The sequence below is a fragment of the Acanthopagrus latus genome, chromosome 5 (assembly GCF_904848185.1).
Source record: "Acanthopagrus latus isolate v.2019 chromosome 5, fAcaLat1.1, whole genome shotgun sequence".
NCBI classification, from domain to species: Eukaryota; Metazoa; Chordata; class Actinopteri; order Spariformes; family Sparidae; genus Acanthopagrus; species Acanthopagrus latus.
This window is the reverse complement of record NC_051043.1, coordinates 25901304-25922588: the sequence shown is the minus strand read 5'-3', so window position 1 is coordinate 25922588 and position 21285 is coordinate 25901304. Positions and strand designations below refer to the sequence as shown.

Genomic DNA, 21285 nt, shown 5'->3' with positions numbered 1-21285 from the left:
TAGGTTTGTGTGAGTGGGATGGGACAGGGGTCACAATCCATTCCTTCATCATTCTCTGGCCTGAGCTAAACATCTGCAGGGGCTTTTGAACCCTGATGTGAGCCTACTAGACTATCAACTGCCCCTAAGAAGCTTTACTGCTAATATACTCTATAGACATGGATTGTTAAAGACGGTCATGGTCTGGCTATCACAGTAACGATGGTGGGATTTGTAGGCTGCCATGACAGAAGGCTCAACCAAAAGGAGAGAAATGCCCCTAAGCAACTGTTTAGGACAGTGTTTAAGACATTCCTGATATAACTCGGGACAGTAGTCTCAGTAAGACCACCGTATGTGAGCAGTATGGTACTTTGGGACTCCCTCCAAGTATTCACTAACATCAAAGCTGATCTGAGGACAGCACTGATCTCACTTGCACAACCGATGGCAGGGACATGTGCGAGGCACACAGAGTACGAGGGAGACCACCAGGGTATCAAGTAGGTATTTCAAACACGTCACCGTCATCCCTGAGCTCTGTAGCCTTGATTACACTGCGGCTATAACTGGAAACTCCAACATGGAAATGTGTCGGGGTCGTACGGTGAAAGGGAGGAAGAAAAAAAAAAAAAAAACAGTGAAAGAGACAGAGAGTTTAATTTAACATTTTCTCAGGGGATTTGCATAGTCGGAGTTAATTTTAGGCTCTTAAAAACGAAAACCTGCTGTTTTATTACAATGCATTTTATGTTCTTGGGGCTTGGAATGACCTTGGAAGAACTCAGGAGATCCGGGCTGATCTTCCTGAAACCCGTGCAGCTGCCAGTGTCAACCTTGCCTTCCAGAAACTTTTTTTTTTTAAAAAATGTGTTCATGCGGCATTGGTTGTTTACTGTGCACTTTTTTGTAAAACACGTCAGAGCCTGTGTTCTCTGGGTGCTGATAGCAGAGGAACAACAGGACCTCACACCACCGTATCTCACACTTTGCCGCAGGAACGTCTCTCTGCAGCGCAAACGTGTGAGGGTCAGAGAGTAAGTGGACGCAATAAAGACACCGACAGTGTGACGGTGACAAACATGACAATTCATACGTCTTTCTCCAGCACACCAAATGGAAACATTTGCCGTGTGTGTGTGTGTGTGTGTGTGTTTGTGTTCTACATCCAACAACAGCTGGTCAAAATGTTTTAAACACGTCTCTGCTCTCCATGCTTGCATGTCCACCATCAGGCTCAGCATGTCTGTGTTTCTGTCTCATGTTCGTGAAGGGTTATTAAATATCGCTCGGCTCTGTTCGTCTCACTGTGAGTTTCTTTGTGGTGAGTTTGGTTTTGCTTTGATACCTCACCACCTCCGGGGTGCATGCTGTGGCACCGCTGAAGCATATTTCCATATTCTGTTCAGTTGTGGTAATATTTATTTGCCTTTCTTTCTCTTTGGTCGTCAGGGTTTGCGTGCACTGTAACATTTTGTATGTTTGCTCAGAGTCCTTGGACTGATTCTAAATGTTTTCCTAGTTAATTATTTTTGGAGATACATAAACTTTTGCATAAAACTAGCAGCATGCTTTCATGGGCCGTTTCATTTTCTCTGTTTTGTTTCCATGCTCTTCAACAATTTCCCTCCTTTTGGAATTTATGGGGAACGAGCAAAACAACAGGACATCTTAAAATGAAATGAAAATAATTGAATCCAGTCCTGCAGTAAATACAGTCAACGGCATGATGAGAAGCTGATGACTTTTCAATGCAACTGTATATTAATGGAGATATATCCAGCTTTTTCATTTTCATTCCATTTCCTTCAGTGTTTTACTCATCGTGTGCATATAAAAGATACTGAAAGTGAAAAAATCAAAACTGAAGGAAGCTCCTCTGTCCCACAGGAAACACTGCTCCTGAAACGGCGCGTCAAAAGTCCCGCCTTCAATTCCGTGACTTTGTGACATCACACTACGTCACAGAGTCACACATATGCATCATTAATGTCCAGGGGCTAGTTTTGCACCGGATAATTGATTCAGCACAGCTGCCCTGTTGTTGTTCTGGGTGCAGGGTCAGGCCTGTGTGAGCTGACCAATCAGAGGAGAGTGTTGGGTAGAGATGGGTCCTTAAAGATACTGGAGCATAATCTCATTTTCATTAATCTAACTAATCTTATGAAGTATTTTCTCCACCTCCTCATCTGATGCTTTTATATAATGTTCTGTTTGAGCAGCATTAAAGACACGAGATAATATAAATTGTACAATTTTCTTGTCAAATCATCTTTCAAACAGCATATTACGTTTTAATGTGTTCACCATACTTTTTTTTTGAGTTTCTGTTACAGTTTTTTCTGCATTTATGCTTTACAGTAAATGCATCTGCCGTGAAGAGGACACATTCTCTTCCTCATCTCCTCTCGAATCATCTGTGGCCTCGCGGCTGTTCCGTGTTCGCAGTTGTGCATTTGTGTTTAATCTCTCCGGTCTATTCTTATTCCAGTGAGATCATTGTCTGATGTTTCCAGGGCTGTGCCCTCACACGCCAATGGCTTCACCAGCAAGCAACCAGCCATGCTGAATCAATAAGAGAGCGCTGCCTCTGTGACTTTATGTTTGAAAAAGAGGAGGTGGTCAAGAGGCGGGTGTGGTTTAGGTGGAGGTGAGACTGACGGGGATCTGTTAGTAACACCAGGAGAAGCAGAACACGCGCTCTGCGATACAAACACACTCAAGCCGTACAAGTCTGAGGGAATTTTACAAGTGAAAGCGATTCTGTCACGCCACGTCATCGTGTGTGTGACCGCTAGTAAAACACTTTATGTTTACTCAGACACACACACACTACATGCAAACATACACGCAGCTTCTATGTACTCACATCCTCTACAAACACACACACACACACACACACACACACACACCATTGTGTTCCAGCAGCTCTCTAATTAAGCGTGCTGCCATTCGGATGACAGAATCATTAGAAGCTGTGAATGGACAAAGGCCAGTTGACATACAGCCACACAAAAACATACAAATACACACAGCGTGATGTATTAGGCAGGGTGTGCCGACAGTGATTTCAGGTCTGACGGGTTGGCCCGGGAAATTTTACTGATGTAGCTCAATAACACAGAATACAAAGACCAGTTTATTCACTTTACAGCATCTGCACCTGCAAATAGGCTTTACACACACACACACACACACACACACACACACACACACACACACACACACACACACACACACACACACACACACACACACGGACTCTACTTCAGATGAACTGCACTTTGGGTATTTCTGAATATTACATGTTGATCTGCCCAGTTGAAGTTTCTGTGCCTCTGGGTTTTTCTGTGGTCCTGCTCGCCTCAGATCCAGTCTGGGTTTTTATGAGCCGAGATCTCATCTTTTAGATTTTCACCTAATTCGTCTTGGTGAGACATTTTTTTGGCGGCTCTTCCATGTTTTTGTGGTAACTTTTGCATTCCTGCGAAGCACAGAAGGGAATGATCTTATCCAACTGAAGTCAGAACACTTTAAGTCAGTATGAATACAGCTTTTGAAATATTAGATGTCCTTTAAATTGTAATTTTTCTAAATAATTCCCTCCCTGTTCATTTTATCATAATTTTTTTTTACTTTAAAGGTCCAGTGTCCAGGCAGAAGCTTAAATTATTATTTCATTGGTGTAAAAAGGGCCTTAAACTAAACTAAACTTAAACATTACCTTAGCGTGAGCCCTTTATGTGTACAGTGGCAGCAGGTCATTTTCCATCTTGTTGCACTGCCATGTTTCTACAGATAAACCAAATACGCATTGCATTTTTCACATTGTCGCAGCCTCTGTGTGGGACATGAGGGATGTTCAGTTGGTTACAATCGACAATCTTCCCTCTAGACGCCACTAAATCCTGCTGGATGGAAGTTTAAACGGAGTGCACAAAACAGCAGAGTGATGGAAAACAGTGCAGAAAACAGACAAAAGGAATCTGCAGAAGGTTGCACATGTGTGTTCAACTTTGTTGAAGCAACAAAATGTAAATTATCAGAGAACGACAGTTGAGTAGTGACCCAGGTGAAATACCGACGCGTTGGGTTAGCGTCAGAACTGAGCTGCCAACCCACGGCGCCAATATTTGACGATCTGGGAAGAGAGACTCACCAATCAACTATCTTTCTCCAAGAAGTCACATTTTGTGGCTTCAGGTTCAAACTTGGCTTGTCTTCCCCAAAGGGACCAGGAACAGATTCAAGTATGAAAGACATGAATCACAGAGAGGAAGACACTTCCTCCCTCAACAGTGTAAATCAGAAGCAGCTTAATATATGTGGAGGCACAGCTGTCCCCGAGGACCGCTCACCATTAACCTAAAACATTTCTCTTCTCACCTCTTTATATCCTTCTGTGTTGTGTTTGAATTATCTCACTCTCCTCTTCTTACTTACTCCTTCCTGCCTTTCATGCCCCTGTTTTTTTCTTCTTTCCTGTGAATGAGGTCACCGTTCTTTAAACAAAAGTGATAATGGTTACTGAAACAAAGCCCTCTGAAATGTATGCAGTCGTCATTCCTGATGGTGGAGCGCACACTCTGAGCCCCCTTGTCTATTTATTTCTTTTACTGTGCCTTATTAGGCAGTGAGGGGGAAAAAGAGTGGGCTGGTTTGGTCACTGTTTTTTTTTTTTGTAATTTCACCTTAAACTGAAGCAGACAGACCAACGTGACCGGGAGAGAATGCCAGCGCAGAGTGACTGGCAGAATTATTGCCACGTGTGGTTCAGCGTTTAGGTGTCACAAGTGTGCGTATGTGTGTAGTGGAGGAGTTATAGAGGCCGAGGGAGTGTAACTGTGTTTACATGCACACTAATCTGATTGTAACAGTTTCCACTGAAGACAAGAGTTTTCTTTGGGTGTCTGGTCAGAAAGTCAGAGACCACTCGTCAGCATCTGTTTATTTCACATTTGTTTCCTTTTGGTTTTTTTTCCATTTCATGCGTTTCAACAGTTTAAGTGAAAAGTTGCCGTTGAAAAATGTCCATGGATTTTTAGAATGAGCTGGCACGGACTCCACAAGGTTGTTTCAAAACGCGATGACTCATGTTATCCGGGCATGATCTGACAGTGTTACACGAAGCCTCTCGTGATGTCACAGGAGCGAATCACACGGGTCACTGAGGCCCAAAAAGAATGATCAGGTTTGGAAACAAAGTTGTTGACAAAACTGACGATAATCACACAGAGGTCATTTTCTTCTGGCGTTGTGCTCAGGGAAGCTTGAATGCTCGGATAACGTCATGCTGCTGCTGTGCTGCAGGTTGCTCGTCGTACAGAATAAACGAAGAGAACCTGACAAAATTTTTGTGCACAGGTTTCAGATATGCATAAATATCTCAAGCCGACCTTTTCCAGAGAGCGTTTGAAAATATAAAAGAGTTAATATGAGCTGAATATTCGTTTTCTTCAGCCATATAAACTGGTTATTGGGAATATTGTCTCTTAAGGAATAGAGGCAAGAAGCTAAACATTTAGAGCATCCAACCATACCGACTTTAGGCATGATGGAGAGAGAGAGAGACAGATAAGTAACCCTGATCTCACAGGCGGGTGTAACATTCCTCTGCTGGTGTGATTAAATGCAAAGGCAACTGTGTTATTTCTTCGCTATTTCAAGACCGATGTGTGAGTTTTATCAAGAACTGGGCTTTAAATAGACCAGGAAGCTGAGTCTGCCTGCCGTTATCAGTCCTCACACTGGGCAAGACCATGACACGGGGGGGGGGGGGGTCAGCCACGGATCACATGCACTGTAGGTCTGTGTGATTAATATGTGTGCTCCGTGCCCATGTGTGTGTTCCTTATCAACTCCCTCCCCCCGCAGAGGCCTCGACCGGCCTTTTTTCTGCCGAGTGTGACATCACATAAGATCCCTAAAAAGAAGCTTTGACGCTGAGCAGACCAGAGGAACAAGGCATGTTCAAATAAGATCCGTCTTACTGCAAAAAAAAAAAAAACATTAAACAAATCACAGGATTTCAACTTTTGTGTCAGTGAATGTGTGCACGCTACACAACACGCAGGACATGTTAGGAATCAAAAGTTGGTACGTTAGCGCTTCTTTATCCTCTGCCACGGATCAATACGGCTAGACGCAGAGCCTGAGGGTACGAACCCGCTGTGGTTTCCATGAAAGAGCCTCTAACACTTCATGTTGCCTGTTGTCTGTTTATCTGATGGAAAGCTGCAACTCAATATAGACTTGACCTGACCTAGCAGACAGATTTATTCACATGTGGGTCAATATCTCTTACAGCATGGTAGATTTGAAGATATCAACATAAATGCCTGCACAGAGACATCTTCATGTCATTTTCTTTGAGCTGAATCTGTGAGGAAAATCAGGAGAGCTGAAGAAGAAGAAGGCTAAACTGTCCCGACATGCAGTACAGCCTGTGTGTTTCCTGTAGTAACACAGAAACAAACAAGCACGTTTTATAGTAGCTCACTTTCTAACAAAAACACAGAGCAGTGGTACTGCTGCCCCGAGGGCTCTTAAAAGCAGACCATGAGAGGAAACAGGCACATTAAGTTAAAACCCCAGCAGGGCAGGAGAAAGGAGGCAAAGTCTCCAGCAGCCTGCAGGTCAACAGTGCTGCATCAGAAAAACCCCAAAGGAGTCCAGGAGCAGAGGGAGCAGCTCGTCTATAACCAACACTCAGCACTCCACAGTGAGAGGAGCGACCAGCTACACCTCTCTTAACTCCACTAAATAAAGGTTATAAAACAAAATTACAGAACAGAAATAGATTAAGTGTGAGAATACAAGTGTAAAAAAAGAGAAATTTAAAATATGAGGCACAGGAGGTGGAATATGCTGCTGCGATACATATTTTACTGGGTTTGGACAGAGGAGGACGTTAAGTCAATGAAACAGTAAATAGAGGGGGTGGAAGAGATGTATGTTTGTGACAAGAAGCTGTAAAATCTTGTATAATCTCGCACAATATATGGACATGTTTATGACACCGAGGAAGAATTACTGCTGTAACGCACATACTAGGTTTCACATGATTCAAGGTAATAAAACAGTTGAAGTGCGTGGATTGTTTTACAGCGTGTAATTCTTCTTAAGATGTTTTCCAAAAGATCTTAAAAGTAATTTTATGCAACACTCATGCAAATGCACAGTATACATATATATATATATATTCTAAAGACAGATGTTTTCTTTTTATGTGAAACAATAATGCGTGTGTTTGGTTTCACAGCGGCGTCTATAGGAGCGAGCGAGGCTGCACCAGGGCAGTAAAACAGTAGACGGGAGGACCTGAAGTCCCATGTTGTCTTTTTGAGATCTAATTTAAACTTTTACAGCTGTGTTTCACAGCAGACTGACCAAGAAGTTAAAAACACTGTAAATATACACAGAGGAGCTCACAGGGAGGCACTCTGAGAGACACAAGCCAACACTGAGACCTCAGGGAACATTTCAAACCCGGCGCAGACATCTGGTGGTCCTCCCTCACAGACTTGCACTACAACATCAGCTTTACCTTCAATACTTTGAATTTTACTTTACATACTATTTTCAGGCAAAAATGGATAGGTTGCTGGTTCAATTCCACCTGAATTACTATAAGTGACTTTGGACAGGAGTGTCTGCTAAATGCCCTAATTGTTACTGTAAATGGTGTGAAGTTGCATTCTTTTATCTATTTTTGGTTCTTCTCCGTTTGAGAGCCTGCACATCATTCCCCCATGTTTATCAGCCTCCCGGTGGTGATACAAATCCCTGTGATTGACAGAAAGCTCGACATTACATAGTTTACAAAATGCATGTCAACTTCACTCGAAACTTCCTGAAGAAGCAGGGTTTATTCTTCCAGAATGTCAATTTGATTAAGCTTCTCTTTTCTATTCTCCATTCCTGTGGCAAAAACAGGTTGTGGTAACTAAAAGATGCCAAAATCGGTCTTAATATGGGAGAAATACAGGGAGCGTCGCGACCCCGGGTGGAAACTTGGAGAGGGCAATGAAGAAAAAAAAGTCTTCTGGGAAAATCGACATGGTTGGCAAGTCTGGTCACAGGAGCAGGACAGACACAAACACACGGTGGCACGCAGTCACACCCATATTCCCATGTATTCCCACAACATTTCTCTACTGTAGCAACACAACCTGGCACGTCTGAAGCATTTTTCAGTCATCGCTAATGACTCGTGACCGAAAAATGCCCTGCCATATCTCCCTGCGAGCACTTCATGGCAACTCCCACACAAAAACACTGCCATCATCGTTTACGAGATTTAAAGTGTAATTGAATAAATTAATGGCTCGGCGGACTGTGATTGGAGTTTAGCCAGCCTGTTTGCGAAAGAGGTGCTAGACATTTCCAGACTGCAACAAAAAAACAACAAAAAAAAACTAGCTTTTTCCCTTTCTCGCTGCAGCTGACTGACAAACACACCGTGACAATCCTGAGCAGAACCATACAACCTGAGGAGGACTCAAACCCCAGACTGATCCCTCCAGCCAATCTGGGTTTATCGATGTCATGTCAGCGCTGTCAGACCCGGTTAAAGTCCATCCTTGACAGTGTTTTTTAAAATTGCACAACACACAATACACCCTGATGTGATTTCATGAGACTCAGATGAAGATTGCACTGTTTCAAGTGTGGGTGCCGAGCAGAAGGAGTTCAGGAATCTCTGCCTCGGAGGCAAACTCGGTCCACGCTGGGGCTCCAGTAAGGGGAGCCAGTGATACAGGGGGGCCCAAACTGGATGAGGACATCCACATAATTCTAAGGGGCCCCAAATGGGATGATTTACAGCAGAGATTCAGGATTAAGAGGCCTTTAGTGCTGCATTTTGTAAGATCTATGGCCTCAAATTATCTAGTTATGTGTCTGCAACATCAACGCTGAGTACTCAGCAGAAGAATAAACACTGGAACCATGAAGGGCACAAAACGAGCTCAAATGTATATTTAATGTGTGTGAGTGTTTTTTCTTCCTGGCAGCTCACAGTTACTTTGTCGAATGCAGCAAAACAGTTATCCAGCACGATACATCAAACAGAGGACAGACAGCGTGAAGAGACAGCACTCAGCACCGAGACACGCTGCCCATCACAATGATCCACAGCTGGACCAGGAAGTGTTTTCCAGATTCAACATCTGGCCTGAGGTACGTTGAGAGGGTTATGGGTATCAATGTGCGTCAGTATCACTCAGAGAGATCCACTCTCAGATTTACTGGCGTATTTGTATTTCCTTTATCTTTCCCATCGTAATTGCATGGCTCTCTGTTTCTGTTTCTGTTTACTCTGCCCGTGCCTTGTTTTCTTTCTTCGTTAACACACACACACACACACACACACACACACACACTTGACGATCTCTCAAGTCGTGTATCGCTGAGAGTCACACGTCTCGTAAAACGCAGGCGACAGCGATACGACAGAGACCATAAAACGATCCTGGCGCCGACATCGAAACAAATACCTGAATCCTTTCAGCTTCTTCTTTTTTTTTTCCACTGTAAAATCACAGCAATTTAAACAGATGAGTGTGACGAGGATACTTCTGGAAAAAAGAATGGCAGGAGGGACGCGAGTGTGTAATCTTTAGAACAAATGTAGCACAGATATATAGGTATTTACGCGCCGTAAAAAGACACGCAGATGTCTGCAAACCTACACATGCTCCCAGGATCGCACGCTCTGCCGTGGTGTCATCTGATTATGTAATTAAACCCGGGCGAAAACAAATATACAGTGCGTCATTTGGTTGATTTTAAAAGATATCTCAGCCAATCTGAGGCCGATAACGCCGTAGGCTTAATGTGAGAAACGGCCGGAGAAGATGGCAAATTGTGTCTGGGACTTAAGTGTATTGTGTTTCAAAACATGTTGATTGCAATTTATTACAGAGTCATTTGTGACCATGACTAGAAGTTTATTTTATCTGGAGCAAAGCTGCAGAGTGGACAGCTTATGTCCCGACTGGGCCTTACACCCTGAAACTCATTTATAGCAATTAGTCAGCACTTGTGAAATGTAGCTTCTTGTTTTTCTCCTCCAATCAGTCCAGATGATTCTCCGCGCTGCTCCAGCTGCCCGTTTGGGTATCGTTCAACAATGCTGGCTGGCCTAAGGATGAGTGCTCTTGGCTTACACTGAGATATGTTTGGCAAATGGTGGAGAAGAATTAAAAAAGCAGAGACAGATGAGCTCAACACAGTGTTCTTGGCCTCAGAGTGTCTGCGGGCTACCTTCACAGACCCCTAATGTTCTTGGGATTTTGTATTTTCTTTGGCAAAAACAACAGACTAGCAAAAGACAGGCAGAGGCAGGTGGGTCTCGCTGTGGCTGCATTCTCTTGGTATTATGATCTTACTGGTGAATACGACGAGCCAAAGCCAAAGCCAAAGATGATGACCGTCAGTTTTTAGATGATCTTTGGCAAATACTACAGAGCAGTGAAAGACAGAGACAGGTGAGCCCAGTTTAGCGCTCTTGGCTTTGGAGCATCTTTGGCAAATATCAGACCCGAGTAAGTGACAATGGCAGCTGTGCAGAGAGCGTCTACGAGCACACCGGATTAGCAACGGGCTGTGGATTTCTGCAGCTACAGCTCAAGTCTCGCAAGTTCTAACACATCGAGCCAATTCTATGCTTGTTGTACCGGCATATAACCCATTTTTACTACTTTTATTTGGCTTTTGTCACCCAAAGTAGTACGACCAGCAGTAATCTCAGCTACAGTATGTCGATTCAACACATCATCCTCCTCACTGAATGACTGGTTTGGTTGATTGACTCCCAGAATGACACATAATGATGTACCACACCTTTGTCATCACATGGTTAACGTTCAGAAAATGGTTTGACTTCTATAATTCACCACTAAGATCCTAATATCTAGAGAATGCAGCTACATCCAGACAGTCTGGTTGGGTTTAGATAATAAATCTACTAGGTTGTGTTAAAAAAAAAAAAATAAAAATGATGCAAGTTAAATATGTCAAGTCAGTTAAAAAGTTTGATGCCTATTTTATTCCTCCCCATGTTTTCGAGTGCATTCCCTCGCCACTTCAGAACAGTTACAAGAGATACTGGTTGAAACGTCCCCCAGTAAAAATGTTACAACCCTTCAACACGCTCGTATATCATCAGTTGTCTTTGACGGTGTTTATGTCAACTAACGCGACCGGACATCACCAATATGCCATCCATTTAGCTGCGGTGATTTCTCCTGAGCTACTGTGGCTATCCTGGTATGATCACAACGTAATTTAACATTTATCTGATTGAATAAAAAAAGCATGAACGCTTGCAATTTCTTCACAACTTCACGCTTCACCATTATTAGAGGAGCAATGGCCAGTCCAGCACATTTACAGCTGGCCTTAAGTACAATTTCGGGCATCATATGCCATCAATAAAATAAATAATAAAATCATTTTAAACCTCACATCATAGATGTAATATACTGTACAGCTCAACAGGAAACTCCACTGCCACCTAAACTATAAGTGGAGCTACAGCTCTCAGACTGACTGTACATGTTTTGATAACCACTTTCTTTTCCACTATAGTGAAATCTTCAGCATCTTCTGAAATCTTCCTCAGCAGATCAAATGTTTGCATGAGTGGCATGAACCGAGGTATTTCTGTAAAAGCCTGGCCTCTCCGGCCTTTTGTAAACAGAGAATCCAATTATCTGTGTCCTTCACAGGCCCGGCCTTTTCAAAACACGATGTTCTTGTTACGTGCGGGTCAGTTCCAAGTAAGCGTGCTGTACATTCTGGGTCTCATTTCAAAGTGTAAGCTAAAAACAGGCCGTAGATCATGTGAGTCAACACTGCAGACAAACAGGTAGCTGACACACAGCCCCATACATCAAATGCTCAATTATGTAAGTGATTCTGATACAATGAGAGGACATTAGTCATGTGCAGCGTGTGCACACAGTATTGAGTCCTTCATTGTGAGGATATTTTCATTAAAAACGACAAATCTTTGACAGAGACAATGAGGTGAATCTCTGTGGCAGAAACAGTGAAGCATGCCGATTTACAAGTGGTGTCCTCAAAAGTTCATGTACATCTCCGGCGCAGACACACATGTGTGCGCCTATGTTTGGTGGTGACGTGGCTGTGCACGACCGTCAACACAACCCAGGGATCTTGCCGTCTCTATTAACAGAATAAAATGTCAACAAAACGGAAACATATACTCCCGGCCCGTATAAACTTCCCAGCACCCAGAGCCAACTTCCAGACTCAAAATAACTCAAGCAGCTGCCATGAGATGTGTGCCTGCTAGTGTGTGTGCTTGTGTGTGTTGTCTCGCTTTGCATGTATATGTAACATATGATTGAAATTAATGTGTGTGTACGATACACAGCAGAGGGCTTGAGACAAACTTTGCGCTAACTGCTGTGTGTGTTGTGCATGTGGAGGATGGGGGTCAGTAAATCAATGCCACTGCAGCAAAACACAACACCACAGCAGCTCGATTCAGCGTAACACATGCAGGAGAGATCTGAAGTCTGAATGTGTTTATCCATGACTTATGACAGCATGTGTTTGCGGCTTTATATATGAACACATACGATGCCACTATTATAAATGTGACGACCCCACCGCTGAGACACTCAGTCCTGAAGAATAGGCTTGTCAAACTCTGTAATTATCCCATTTGAGCTCCTTTCAACAGGGTGAGATCTCCACTCTGATAAAAAAAAAGAGAAGTGGAACCAATTAACCACACAAAAGCTACTTTGAAAACCATTTCTTCTTCTTCTTCTTCTTCTTCTTCTTCGAGTGATGGCTTGTTTATTCAAACCGTGCATTCATTTGCAGTGTCCTGTGAGGTGCATGGGTGTGTGTGTGTGTGTGTGTGTGTGTGTGTGTGTGTGTGTGTGTTTGTGTGGGTGAGTGCATCAGGTCAACCGTGTTTTTGTTTGCGGCTTTTTCACGCCCTCAAACACATGAAGACACCGAGGCTGCGCCGTTACTGGTGAAAAAAAAACACACACTCACAAGCACACAGGCTCATTAAACAGTCAAATGGGCTTTTCGAAAAAGACTTTACTGTGGGGAATAAAGCATTTAGCTAGACACTGGCAGTTGGGAGTGCGTAACAGTGAAATACAAAGGTGGTTTTGTTGAGGCAGGCAATGATTGGTTGAAATGAACAGTTTAATACTTTGGTGTACCTCTAAAGAGAGTCATTACATCGCTGAAGAGGCTCATTTAAGTGTTGAAATGCAGTGATTGCCCTACACAAGAGGGGCTGCTTCGGGACGAAGCCACCAGCATGGAGGAAACGCTGCACTGTTTTTGTGGAAACGTGCTGTGATAACATGCACCGGACAGTCGGGGGTTGACTGGGGGAAATGTCGGGAGCAAAGGGACCCTGATGCCTGCAGGGGGGCTTCTGCAACCAAAGCATGTTGGTCGAGGAAGAATTTAATTTAATTTAATTTGTAATTTCATTAAATGTGCCGTGTGCTAGATACCACACACAGATATTGTAGAAAATGTTTCTAAGAAGTACAGTATGTTAGGAATCAAGATTTTGTTAAACACATATTATGTCATTTCTGACGCGGGTGGTCTCTCAATCAAAACAGTGAAAACAAAAGACGTAGCCTGATGATGTCGTTAAGTAGCACGGGATCATGGGAGCTGCTGGCTTCACTGTTTAAGGTCCAATTTGTAGGAAAGTTAATTGCTGAGTTTGGAAGGGGTTCGGAATGAGACACAAAAATCAACAACCTTACAAATTCGACCTTCCAACAATCCCCATTGCCGATGAGAATCTATCTGACAGACTGTAATAAAGTTTAATAACGTTGCATTTGGTCACACTCACAATTTCTTTCTTCACTTTCTGAGATATTAAATGAAACGCAGCGTTAACCTTGAGTTAAATTACAGTTTTCTCTGGGTTTGAACATTGTTGGATAATCTACGCACACAACTAGCCAAAGGTCCAATCATTTTAATATGGAAGTGTTACATATTGATTAATCCGTTTGATAAATCGCCTTTCTTTATTTTGTATATAAACATCATTTCTTGAAGACAAGGATTTCCATTGTCATCCATCTGTTCTCGTTTGCTTGAAAGACTGAAGAGGTTCCATGGAATGTACTAAAATCTTACCACCCAGCCTTTTGACAGCCTATTTGTGCGTGTCCATTGTGTGTGTGTGTGTGTGTGTGTGTGTGCATGCGTTGTGAACACATGTGCTCCACATGTGTCTGATATCTCGTTCATAGAGAAATGGTCTGCCGAGCTAACAAGATATCGGTTGTTTTTCTAAATCTCATCCAGTGAAGTTTGACACTGAAACGCGTTCGATGAAAAAGAGAAATTCCAGGAAACCCAAATGCATTTTTTCCACAGCTGTGCATAAGTAAGTACAGTAAAACTTTATGGATATCCATGAATCTAAACATTGAGCAGGGATGTTTTAACATTCTCGCAGTGTGCCATCAAGCAGGCTGATCTATGGTTTACAGAAACTGCAGATGGCAACGCACAGCTGATCAAAAACTGTCGGCCGTGGAGAATCCATCTCAATCACAGTTCACGTGGCTCTCTTTCATCTCTCTGCCACGCTGTTACTTCTATTCGCCTCCACTGACTTCTTTTTAGCTTTTTCCAGTCTTCCCTCTTTCCTGTCTCTGCTTCTGAAACTTCACTCTGTTAACTGCTTACACACACACACACTGACACACACACATTGTTTCACAGAATAGCCATGAAGGCTCCAGAGGTCACGACCCAAAAGTTGTTTTTTTTTGTTTGTTTTTAGAGCTATTATTAACGCAACAATACAGAGTGCATTCCTAGACAGAGAGAAAACTCCGGCCAAGATTGAAATGTGAAGTGAAACAACAAACGTTGCGGATCAGTGACCGGACATGTCACCGCCATGATTTATTCTTTTACTGCGGTTTCAGTTGTGAAGGAAAGAAAGAAACCCTCCTCGATGTAGATGAATTTGAGATAGTGTCAAAGAAAAGGAGGGTGATTTGAGTAAAGGTACAATATCTAACCTCATGTCTCTTGGGGGCTCTTTATTAAAACTGAACAAAATACATGCATGGCTGGGTGGACTGGTGTCGGAGCGTGACCCTTTGGAGACTAAATGTCACATCGGATTCTGCTGAGATCTCAGGAGGAGAGCTCAGAGATTACTTTTCACCTACTGGGATTAAAAAGTGGATTTGTCATCGCTCCTGTTCATCAACCTGACTGCAGCAGCGATCCACAAAGGTGGATAGTCGAGTGTTTATGTACTGTAATGTTGACTGCAGACTGGCAAAAAGATGGGAGGATGGGGAAAAAGGGAACGAGGCCTTAAGTCTCTGGTGAGTGCTTAATTAACTGTATCACTGTATGTGATACTCATGATACTGATCTTTGACAGCTTACAGAACCTCCCACTCAGTCGCTCACTCATACTGCGATAAAGTGACAGACTTACAGCCATGTAATTCAATTTACACACTACATTGCCAGACACTCGCTGCTGCAGCCAAATACAGATCCGCCCTATACGCTGCGATGTAGGAGTGAAAGTTGCTTTTTGCGAAACACAAACGATACGACTCATGCAGAGAGGATGGAAACTATTACAATTGTGAAGTGCTTTTTTTGTGATCTTTGTAAGTCAGGACAAAATCAAAACAATGGCCGAGGGATGAAAGAGGCTGATAAAAACAGGCCTCTGATGCATTTGAGATCTGCCTTTCAAGTCCGAACCTTCAGGGGAACCAGTGGACGAATCAAAGACGTCTTTAATCTGCTGCTCATCAGAGTGACGTTTTAAATGACGCACAGACCTCTCGATGCTCGCCTGACCTTTTGTAGCGGCTCTTTATTTTGCTTCGATCCGTTCAGGCCGGCTGATGGGATAAACGGAAAAACAACAACAGACTTACACTGATTTTGTTTTGGCACCTGCTACCTGAAATGTCAGCACCGTCTGCTCTGACGGTAATATGTTTTCCACCGTAGAAATAAAGAAAAGTCTCTCGGACAGCTAAATGAATGTGGTTATTACGAGTAACCATGGCGTTTGCATTCATGCATTTGTCTGGCTCTGCCTCTCAGTTAATAAATCCTGGTTCTGTTCCAGTCTTTCTTACTGGATGGAGAGATGGGTGAGCTCCAGGATAAATCGTCCCTCTTTACATCTGCACATGTCATCTTTAAAAACAATTTTAACAGGGAAAAAAAAATCATCCTCATGTCAGCTGAAATTTTTCTTGCGGAAACAACTTTATTTTACAGCTTTTCCTTCTTCCCCTTGTCCTTCACACATCTGCTGCCCATCTCTTCTCGCCATCAGCCCAGTATTTGGAAAAAGGAATAACAACCTGTCTCCTTTTAAAATACACACATGCAGACGCCACATGCATTGTTAACATTTCTCGCTATCTTCACGCTGTTATCGTTCCTCCTGCTGTCCGTCTCAGTGACAAACCCAATCAAAACGTGCAGGCAGAGGGGGAAAAAGTAAAAGAGAAGCGAGCGAGCGACGCCTGTAACAGAAACAAGGGACTAGATTGGTTCTTTCCATTACGCATGAAAACCCATTAAATCCCAGATGTTGACCTAGGCGTGACACTCTTTGGATATACAGTCTATGTCTAACTTACGGTGCCAATGAATGCCAAGCGACAAACAGAAAAGAAACCTTGGAACTCTTTTTTGTTAATGTAGTCTCGGGAAGGCACAGGGATTACTGTCAATCCTCTGGACGATAAAGTATCCCAGTAAAATCGAAAGCCGGAGCCAGCTGTCCCCGATGTGGCTGCCCGGTCACACAGCCTTAATAATATAATGCTGCCACTTAATGAAACAAGCCGTTCCATGTGTTTCCAGCAGGGCATGAATCAACCCCTTCAAGCGATGATGTCTGCCACAGACCCAGAGCGATGCAGAACAGATAATCCTTTAACTGGTCTCCCAAACAAGCACAATCTTACATGAGATTTGTTAGGCTACACTGGTATTTGGCAGCTCTTTTGGTGTCTTAAGGAGGTATTTGAAAATAAAAGTCTATTATAGTAACAAAAAAAAAACACTTTTCTTACCACTACCGTTACCAAAACATTAGCGATGCTAAGATCAATGAGTTTTAAATTAAGAATTTGACGATTGTCGACAGATGGATGAGAGGATGGATACGACCAGAACGTCTAAAGCTCATTAAACCAGGCTGTTCAGAAAAAACAACTATATTGGTTGACTTGTAAAGCAGCTTATTATGACCTATTTTTACATTTCATGTCGGGCGCTGACCTCTAGTGGCCATAGTTATTATTAAGGAAGCAAAGGAGGAAGTAAGGCTAAACTTGTAAAGAGCGGCAAAGTCCTCTTAGATAGCGGGTTGGGAGGGATGGTGGATCCGTGCATCATGTCCAGCGACAGCCAACGAGTAATTTAAACTTACTAACATAGTTAAGTGTTGTCACGTACATCATGTGACTGAAGTTACAGTTGCGGAGATAGAGGCGTAGTTATTTTAAGCCGAACCAGAATGATTTCCTGAACCTGACGAAGTAGTTTAGTTCCAAGACCAAACTGCATGTGAACAACAACAAAGTCTGTTGGTGGTACGCTGCAAAGGTCTGGTTGTTTATGAACAGTGATATATGTCAGTTTGGGAGTCACTGGCAATTGTCCTATTCAGTAGTATATGTAAAAGGAAGCGTTGGTACATGGTAGGAGCGAGGTTTTGGATTCTGTGCTGGACTAATTATTGGCTTGGTGCAGTAACTTCTTGGAATGCAGCCATTTTTTTCTTCAAACAAATCCAGGTTATAGCTGATTTTGCCCATTTCCACTCTTTATGCTAATCTAAGCTAACATCTCCTGGCTGTAGCTTCCCATTCAAATAAAAACATCACATTTATATATTTTACAGACAAGCAAGTTATTAGTCCAGAGGTGGGGATGTTGACCTGCTGAGAATAAAGAACATTTTGTTTCATAAATCTTTTTCAATGTGACATGATTCAGGACTTCTGAATTAAGTTTTTATGGGGGGTATTTTACCAGTTATGAATCCCTATTTATGGATTTATGGATGTTACTTGTTCTTTTATCTTGGCTTTTAAAATTTGCCAATGATTTCTCTCTATATATCATTTTGTCAGGTGTTTGTGTTGTTGTCTTGCTGGAGTTTTTGACCTTCATAGCTTCTGATTTAAGAAAGCGAACACACATAATTCACAAAGGATCCCTTCAAGGCAAGATACATAATAATGAATCATACTGTTTATATTGTTTGGCAGGTTTCAGTTATGTGAGAAGCTTTCGGGAGACAAACTCTATGAGCAGAAACAGAGTTTGGACGTCTTGTTCCACTATACCCTGAGCCACAGCTTGGATGACTACTTGATGCACTTTCCTTAATCTGATTAGAACTAATTACTCTAAAAAGCAATCGGTAAGAAACCCGTTGTGTTGTTTTATCGACATGCTGACACAAGCTGTTCTGTGCCATTGAAATAGTTTCAAGCATGAATCAAATAACCGCTACTGTTCCCTGCAAAAGTCATTTCATTGCTGCGTTGGCTGGTTGTTTATCTTCCACGTCGTTGTCAGCAAAACTTGTTGACCTTCTCCAATGTAAAAACCATCCATCAGAATATGAACTCCCACATTGATGGGGTAAATCATCCACTGATGACCTTAAGCCAAGTGTTTTGCTAAGACCTGCTTCACTCATCATAAAAAAAAAACCAAACAGTTTGATCGCGGGTCGCTCTGTAACAGAAACCCGCGCACTGACCTTGAGTTACTATTAGCCCTGTGGTATTACAGTAAGTGTTCTCTGCCACTAGACCGAAAGCAAACATCTTCAGCCTGTCATCATTTGGACGCAAATTAGAGGACACGCTCAGTTAGCCTCAGCTGAGGGGAGGGCTGAGGGAGAGATGAAAAGCCATCGAGGGAGGATCGAATGGGAAATCCAGGCGCAGTCGAGGAGGCGCAGCAAGACACACAGAGAGAAAAGGAAACCGAGCGTTTTATCACTTCAACCCATTCCGACTTCAACAAAAAGCAAAATCAGTTCTCTTGTTTACCTGTGCCTGTACTGTTTACTGTAAATCTGCAGGATATTCATTCCAAAAAGAACAAGTGTAGGAGCCCCGGACATCTCACGGCGTTTAAATAAAAAACACACGCATGCCTACGAGCGCTGCCAAAGAACCAGACAATTCAAACCACATGGGAGCCAGTATAGAGCCCGACACACAAAAGCAGACACACACACACACACACACACACACACACAGTAACACAACTGCTAGAGATAAATCAGCTCCACTGTACAACAACGATTCCACCAAAGAGGAGTGAGGAGTTAGGCCTTGGGGAAGAGGGGGTGGTCCACATATGTGATGCTCTCGCTGTGATTTCGGCTATTCCCCCGTCCTCCGGGGACCCAGAGACCAGGCAGAACTAATGGCATTGCTGTGCGTTAGAGCTAAGATTAATTCCTACAACAACAGTGAACATCTGCCTGTGCGCGGGATGTCTGGGGTTGAAAGGAGGAAGCATGGATTTTAAAATGCGATGCAGAGACGGGGGTTTGTTTGGGAGTGTTTGAAAGGGAGCGTATGGATCCTGTGTTGTCATGGAGACAAATGGCTTCCTGTGCATGTTCACACGTTAAATCATCGTAAAGTGGAGTGGTTTTCGGTTTTATGGCCGCGCATACATACACACATACACACACACACACAGAGTACATTGAGTGTGGGAGCTCTTGGCTTACTTCTGCAGGGTGAGGCTGAGGTTTCCAGTGCAGCTCTTGATCTTGTTCTGGGCCTCCAGGTGGTTCATGCCCTCTGTGGCGATGCCGTCGATGGACAGAACCATGTCTCCAACGGCGATACCACCTTTAGCCGCCTTCCCGCCGTCTGTCAGCTGCAGGGAAACCACAAACAGCTTAAATTACCAACATAGCCAGCCACATCACAGCCAGGGTTATAATCCTGCAGGAGGGAGGGTCAAGGTGATGTGCGTAGATTCACTCACAGGATTTATGGATCCGTTCCGTTACGGAGGCATTTTTGGACAAAGCTAATGAAAGACCTGGTCTTCTACCACATGATGGAGGGTCTACCGAACAGTCAATGATGTGTGTCTAATAACAGGAGCCTTCCTCTATGAGCTACCTTTGTTTCTGCTTTATAGCTTGCTGTCATACTGCGCTTACAGCTTGTTAGAGAGAAAGAAAGTTCAAAAAGGTCTCTTAAGCACAGTGTGTGTGAAGTAAAAGACCAGAGCCATGATACACTCCTCGTGTCCAAAATCTCCACTACTGCATGTAGTCAATGTCTTATAGGAAGGTTATTGAATGATTATTAAAGGACAATTATTATATATTTTTTCCTTTCCTTGAGTGTTTTATAAAGGTGACAGCAAATGTAAAAGGTCAAAGCCCGAACCAGCTGACGCTCCTCTCCCCCACAGAAAACACTGCTCCTGAAACGCCTCGTCAGTAGCCCCGCCCTTTAATTCTGTGACTTTAAGAAGTCGACAAGTAACAGACTGATAATGAAGGACCTTGTGACTACGAGCCTGGTGTTTTTGTAAAGTCTGCTTCTGTAACAAAAAAAAAAAGCTTATCTTGACACAAATTTACAACAAGGATCAAGTAAAGTGAATCTAGTGTCAGTAAAAAGCAATTATGCCGTTATTCTCCGTACAAAATGCAGTTAAAAAGGTGACAAATAGCTAATGGGACGCTCCATGGTGTAGACACATTCCACTTTTACTGGCTTTGAGGAAACGACAATCACAACCAGACACCTCTCAGCTCGCATGCATCATAAAACACACATACACTCCATTTGTCTTAGTCTCAGTTTTTCAGTGTCTTACATGATTTTTGAGGTATGTTTTGAATATATCTGCATCTAAACAAGGTTTAATTGCTGCACTTCCACGCCGGGGGAAGCTGGGTAATTTGAAACAGACTCAAGGCAAACAACAAGAACTCATGTTGAGCAGCAAGGGCTGGTATTTAATACCAACCCTGCCGCTCAACACGGCTTCAACATGCACAGGCGCTGCACTTCATCCACTCTGTTCTCGACAGTAATGTTGAATACGTCGTGGTAATTCTGCTGGAGGAACAACTGTAACGTTTCCCCACAACCATAACTGCTGCTGGTGTCAATCAATTTGAACTTTTGAAAACTTGTTTGAGAACTGCTGCGAGGCAACGAAATACTTGACTGGAACACGGCACAGAATCACATTAAAGGT

At 43.0% G+C, this 21285-nt stretch overlaps 1 protein-coding gene across 4 annotated transcripts in view; it reads right to left on the bottom strand.

Annotated features, from left to right (window-relative positions):
* Window positions 1-21285, bottom strand: part of pdlim5a (PDZ and LIM domain 5a) — a 63486-nt gene that overhangs the window by 28857 nt on the left and 13344 nt on the right. For all 4 annotated transcript variants that reach the window (XM_037098014.1, XM_037098017.1, XM_037098015.1 and 1 more), the window contains exon 3: window positions 19787-19938. In XM_037098014.1, coding sequence (XP_036953909.1) covers window positions 19787-19938 — 152 coding nt within the window. The remainder of the gene's footprint in view (window positions 1-19786; window positions 19939-21285) is intronic.